Source organism: Cajanus cajan, chromosome 1 (assembly GCF_000230855.2).
Source record: "Cajanus cajan strain Asha chromosome 1, NIPB_CcT2T_4, whole genome shotgun sequence".
Lineage (NCBI taxonomy): Eukaryota > Viridiplantae > Streptophyta > Magnoliopsida > Fabales > Fabaceae > Cajanus > Cajanus cajan.
In genome coordinates this window covers 37971854-37978485 of record NC_138517.1, presented here as the reverse complement: position 1 = coordinate 37978485, position 6632 = coordinate 37971854, and the positions used below count along the sequence as shown (strand labels likewise).

Below are 6632 nucleotides of genomic sequence, written 5' to 3'. Positions count from 1 at the left end.
ACAAATAGATGGGACATTTTTGTATGGAAAGTACCGAGGCACACTACTAATCGCTACGACACAAGATGGAAATGCTCGTGTGTTACCACTTGCATTTGCAATAGTAGAAAGAGAAACACTAAGCGATTGGTCATGGTTTTTGTCTAACATTCGTCGGTATGTTACGAGAAAACAAGGTATTTGTTTAATAAGTGATCGACACCAAAGCATAAAGTCAGCAGTGGCAAATGCCCAAGGGTGGCAACCACCTCAAGCATATCATGTATATTGCATTCGACACATCGCTAGCAACTTCAACCATCGATTCAAGAATACTAAACTTAAAGAAGAATTGATTAACATAGATACTAAACGCTTTATTGTTATTTATATGGTGTAATGTTTACTTTAATTTTATAAATATTAATACATAAACTTCTTATATGGCAGGGTACACAACCAACAAGCATAGATTTGAAAGAAGGTTGGAAAGGTTTCGTGAGGTCAGCCCTGAAATTTGTCGTTGGATTGATGGCATTTTCCTTAAAAAATGGGCAATCGCACACGACGAAGAAGGACGTCGATATGGACACATGACAACAAATTTGTCCGAGGCAGTCAACAAAGTCCTTAAGGGTGCACGAAACTTGCCTATAACTGCGCTAGTTAAATGCACGTATGCTAGGTTGGTGGAGTATTTTATTCAAAGGTTAGGTCAGGAAAACGCTGACCTTGCTCTGGGTAAATGTTACTGTCAGAAGTTAACGGATGCTATGAAAACAAATCAACAAGAAGCAACCTCTCATTTCGTTCGCAGGTATGATTATGAGTCTACAAGATTTGAAGTTGAAGAAATCTTCAATGCAGTCACACAACGAGGTGGGAAGGTTTTCAATGTTTTTCGAAATGAAAGAAAATGTGAGTGTGGTGCTTTTCAGGCGTATAGATATCCATGTTCACATGCAATAGTAGCCTGTGCACACGTTCGTATAGATCCATTAACTTTTGTTGATGCCGCATACACTAACGAATACATCAAAGCGGCATATTCAGGTCAATGGTTCCCACTTGGAAGTGAAGAAAATATTCAACGTACTAATGGACCTCATATAGTTCCAAATGAGACAATGATACGTACAAAGGGACGCCCAAAATCCACGCGCATTAGAAATGAAATGGATTGGACTGAATCCCAAAGGAGGCAAAGATGTGGACATTGTAGGCGTGAAGGGCATAATAGAACCAATTGCCCTGTGCTAGCTGAAGATGTATTGAATAACGCATAACAAGTTTGTATGTTGCTGTGTATTTAAAGAATAAAATTCCTCCATTATTATATCATATGTCAATTCTCGTTTAATTAAATTGTTCTGTTATACAATAAAATTATGGAAGAACGTATGTAAAGGATTTTGATGATGCCAAAGAAGTTAAAGAAAACAAGAGGTCAAGTTAAAGCAAGGTGATCAAGAAACAAAAGTCTCAAAAAATTTTAGATAAGTCTTGTCAACCTAGCTTAATATGTAAAAATAAATCTTTAGAAATATTGCATAAAGTTCTTGGCCATTTAAAATAAATAATTTCAAAGAAAACCCAAATATAATTTTTTAAATAAGTTTTTGAAAATAGAAGTTTTTCAAATCCTTAGTTTTAACAATCTGGTAATCGATTACCAGTACATGTAATCGATTACCAGAGAATGGATACTCATATATTCAAATTTGAAACGTACTCTGGTAATCGATTACCCATTCCCTGTAATCGATTACCAGAAGATATAAACTTCAAATTTTGAATTTAAATTTTGCAACGTTCCAATCTTTTGAAACTAAACCGTTGTAATCGATTACCAAGTCTTGTAATCGATTACCAGAGGCAATTTTCTAAAATATTTTAGAAAGTCATAACTCTTCATGAAAAGTCATGACCTATGAAACAATCATCTATAAATACCAATAATTTTTCAGAAAAAGGTTACGAACTCTATTGTCAAAAATTATCTTTACATTCACTTGGCCAAAATCATTTGCAGATATTATCTAAAGAGTTCTACTAGATCAACAAAGTGTAAAATCCACTCTTCAAAGAGAGTTGTTCTACTTCATTCATTTCAACTATTGATCTGTAAAAGGAGAAAGTGTTGTTCTCCTTGGTGGTCTGTGATTCTCAATACAAGGAAAGGGAATTCCTAAGTGTTGGAGAATTTGAGTCTTGTAAAGGTTACAAGCATAGTGAAAAATCTCAAGTGGGTGACTTGAGGACTGGATGTAGGCAAGGTTGGCCGAACCAGTATAAAATCAAGTTTGCAATTCTCTTTCGCTATACTTTTAATTTTGATTGTGAATTTTTTGCATCATTACATTCAAATTGTTTATGATATTGAATTTATAAGAAAGAAGTTTGAAAAACTTAAAAAGAGAAGAAAAATTAGATAACTTAATTCACCCCCCCTCTTAAGTTATACGAGGCTACTTGACAAACAAAAATAATTACAACAACGTTTACAGTAACTATTAATACAAATACAAATTACTTCTTCAACGTATTCTCGTCTTTCTGGAGCGTGTAACCAGCGTGGTCCGGTGGCATATCAACTGTAAAAAAAATTTGATATTAGTAAAGTTAACATTTAGGTAAATAAATAAATATAAAACAATCAATTAAGTTTAAGTACTAACAACTTATTATTCAAATTACCTATTCATTTCTCCTCATGTGCTGCTCACGGGGACTTAGGATACATTGCCGTTGTCTATGGCGAGCACCACGATCTGGGTTCCTCCGAACTAACTCATCACCATCTCCCTCAGGGCTTCCAGCTTCTGCTGCTAATGCTGTATTCAAATCATGCCCTAAACCTGGATGATGGGAAGACGAACCCCCACCATAAAATCCTCCTCCCATAAATGACTGCTGTCCAAATCGATAATCTCGATAATCCATCATAGGTGCTGATGGAGAGATCATGTGTGGAAAATATGGAGAAGGTGTCAACTAGAACATACTACCACCCGACATACTCGGGACATCACCCATCCACTCCGATGCCGGAAAATTACCTGCACCAGACACTCCTGCTGTGTCAAACCCAAAAGATGTGTCCTGTGCAGTACCATACACATATTGTGTCACATCTGCATCCGGGGTCAATGTACTCAGATAATATGTCCCAGTTGGTGGCTCAGTTGGAGGAACTGGTATCTGTAAACCCTGGTGTTCAACTCGCCTTCGCCGACGACTTAGTCCCTTTCCTTCTCGTCGACTCGCCCCAATGTGCTCCACCTGAACTTCGTCTGCTTGTGGTAATGCTGCAGCTGCAGCCGGTGTAAAAGGGAAAGTGACCCTGCTCACCTCGTATCGCAACTGCAAGCAGTGACCAATGCTCTCATGCATCATGGTAAAATCAAAGGCATCCCTATGTTTTTCACTGGTGCCATGATAAATGTGTTCTAGAACATCGGTCTACAAATAACATAACAAATATCATCAGTACACTAATTTTGAAAATATGTCACAAGTAACTATTTAAAAACATGCGTACATTTGTACTCACCACATATCCTTCCTTTGCACTAGAAGGAGAAATCCATCGCCTTGTATGTTTCCTATACCACACCATGTATTCTGAGCTATAGCTCAAGTATGGTGTATCACACGCAGGTTGTGTCCATACACGATGATGACGTGACTGCCACTCCTGCACAAATTGAACGTGCATGCGTGACCAGTCCGTGTTATCCTTGCCTCTCAACGAAAGATCATGCAATTTCTCCGGATGAATAGGAGGCGCAGGAATGTGTTGGACCATCCCAAATTGTCGCATGACACGATCTGCATAATGATATTCGACGATGTGGAAATTAATCAACGGGACTGTTGACCTCCATACGTGTGAGTCCGCCAAACAGTAAGGAGGTAATGTAGGTAGTAACTCCAGGTATGGTTGCCATACAAACTGCAAAATAACAAAACAATTAAGTACTTACGAATTATCATTTATAATCACAAATTTTTTAATCTAAATATTCAATATAATATTATAATAATATACTTACATCCTCTCTTTTTAAATGGTCAAAATAGTCTCTATACTTCACAATTTTTTCTTTTGTTTCCTCTCTAGGTTTATGCAAGGCATAATTCCACCTGTTATAAAAACAAAAAAACCATTAAATCTTCAATTTCCAAATTAATTCTAAATTTATTTATTCTAAAATCGATCACAAGTAATATAGTTACTAACCTTGCCCCTAGAGGAACATGAAATGTAGATAAAGGTGGATGAGGTGGTGCAATAAATGGAAACCGATACCATGCCCATAATTGCAGTAAAATACCTGACCCAACAATTTCCTTGTGATCATAATTCGTCGCCACACACAACTCCTTGTACATATTTTCCAGGACGCATGACCCCCAACTCATTTGACCACAAACATCTAGGTCTTCGAGGAAACTCAGGTATCTGAGGGATACAAACGAGCTAGAGTGATCGGTTAATAAATATCCCCCGATCATGCGTAAAATGAACGCTCTAGTATAGCGTTCCAACTGTTCCTGGCTATGTATATGCTCAGAAACATCCGAAAAGTGTTGGTCAATCCACCTCATCCTCAATCTACCCTCAACAAGCATTGCCTCAGGGGGTGTCATGCCAAGAAGGCGCTGCACAAGAGCTCCCCAATCCATACTTGCGTATCCAGTAATGGGTGCCCTAGAGATCTTCAACCCAAGTAAAATTGCAACATCCTCCAACGTGATAGTACACTCGCCGAAGGACATGTGAAACGTGTGGGTCTCTGGTCTCCATCGCTCAACTAACGCAGATATTAAATGATTATCCACAGGAAAGTAACTAATCTGCGCCATCCCCATAAAACCAGCCCTCTGTAAAAGATCCTGAACAGCAGCTGGAATGTTACCACCACGCAACTCTGATTGTTTTGCACTCCTAACCTTCAGAACCCTATCCTCAGCTCCATTCCATATATGCTCAGATATATGGAATGTCTGAAGCCTTAATAATGAATCATCCATAGGTCCTGCATGAATAATCTGTCTAGACATCCTGATATAATTCAACAAACAAACAAATTAAATAAACTCAAACAACAATTTATTTTTAAATTTTACAAATACCTAAATACCTAATTTAAACCCTCATAATAATTCAACATTTTGAATTGAAATCATTCATTACTGCAATGAGAACGGGTCGTTCTAGTTTCAGAACGGGCCGTTTTCATTGCACAAAAAGTGTTTAAATTTGGGTTTCGGAACGGGCCGTTCCGAAAGCAGAACGGGCCGTTCCGAAAGCAGAACGGGCCGTTCCGAACCCTTCCATACTTCACTAAATGAAACAACGAGAACGGCCCCACAACGGCCCGTTCTACCTTCAGAACGGCAGGTTCTGAAAGTAGAACGGGCCGTTCTGAAAGTAGAACAGGCCGTTCTGATTTCACAACAGCCCGTTCCACATCCAAAATAACACCCATTTACTTTACCAGGAACGGCCCGTTCCAAAAACAGAACGGGCCGTTCCAGACCCACAAACCAGTGAGGAGTATCCCTCGACATTTCCTATTTAAATTTTTTTCTTACTTTTAAAATTATTAAAATTCAAATCATACCTGATAACACCGTGTAAATATACTTTTGTAGGAAAGAATCACTTGTAAGACACTGGTATTCTCAAAGCGCCGGGACCTCAAGCGTTTTTCCACAAAAATAACCCTCCCCCAGCACCACCCAGCAACACCATTTAAAGATAGAAAGAGGGAATGTGGTACAGATGGCGCCTAGGGGGGAGGCGCCTTCAATGTACACAAATGGCGCCTGGGGGGGAGGCGCCTACAGTGTCTGCCACATCAGCACACTTGGCGCCTGGGGGTGGGGCGCCTTCAACGAAATTCTGCCACGTGTACAACACGCCTCCCCCCAGCGTTTTCTCTTCACCGTGCCACATCAGCATAGATGGCGCCTGGGGTGGAGGCATCTTCTAAAAGATGCCCACCCCCCAGGCGTTTTCAATGCCACGTTGGCTCCTACATGTCCAAAACTACCTATTTTGGTAATTACTTTTTTTTTTAATTTTTTTCGTGTATTTTTTTTTATTTAGATGGGTCAAAAAGCCCCATTACTTCTGCTAATCGCAGCGGATATAGTCATAAGTTTCTTTCTTCTTCCTCTTTTATGCACCATTGTTGTGTAGACTCAGTTGTTCTTTTGTTACTGTTTCCTGGTTATTATTATAGCTAACATTTATTTACATTCTTTTACAACAAAAAGATTAGTATAATTGATTTTATTTTAGTTAAGTTATTTCTTTACTTATTTATGTTAGATTCTCACATAATTTTTTTTTTCACATAACAAACTTAAGCCATTTCATTAATAATAATAGAAGCAATACAAATTGGAATAGAATCAAAGACATGGTGACTAACAACCCGTTTGGCTTGTATCCTAAAGAACTTGATCGAAATTTTTTTATGAGAGTTGAGAAGGAGTGTGCACACTAGTTAGTACAAAATATGTTTTTTACGTTACTGTATTTTCGTCGAAAAATGAAAAATTTAACGTAAAAAAAATGTGGTGGCATTTTTAAAATTATATCCAAGTTTTTTTTACGTCGGACACCACGAGGTTCGACG

At 38.3% G+C, this 6632-nt stretch overlaps 1 protein-coding gene across 2 annotated transcripts; it reads right to left on the bottom strand.

The window, feature by feature from the left end:
• Positions 1–2447: 2447 nt before the first annotated feature.
• Positions 2448–3960, bottom strand: LOC145949614 (uncharacterized). 2 transcript variants are annotated; one of them, XR_014427993.1, is made up of 3 exons: positions 3533–3960; positions 2677–3441; positions 2448–2573 (listed from the first exon to the last, which is right to left on the bottom strand). XR_014427993.1 is itself a non-coding variant. In XM_083060129.1 (2 exons), exons 1-2 carry the CDS (start codon positions 3800–3802, stop codon positions 2974–2976), a joined length of 738 nt encoding a protein of 245 aa, XP_082916255.1. In that variant the 5' UTR covers positions 3803–3960; the 3' UTR covers positions 2581–2973. The 2 variants fall into 2 exon arrangements, 1 of the variants encoding a protein (XP_082916255.1); XM_083060129.1 differs by lacking the exon at positions 2448–2573 and having other exon boundaries at positions 2581–3441.
• Positions 3961–6632: the final 2672 nt, after the last annotated feature.

Bases quoted from the DNA above. Each gene is read 5' to 3' on its own strand.
- LOC145949614 (XM_083060129.1), bottom strand. From the start codon at position 3,802: ATGCGACAATTTGGGATGGTCCAACACATTCCTGCGCCTCCTATTCAT. The intron at 3,442-3,532 runs GTGAGTACAAAT...TGTTATTTGTAG, and splicing joins GTGCAAAGGAAGGATATGTG to ACCGATGTTCTAGAACACAT.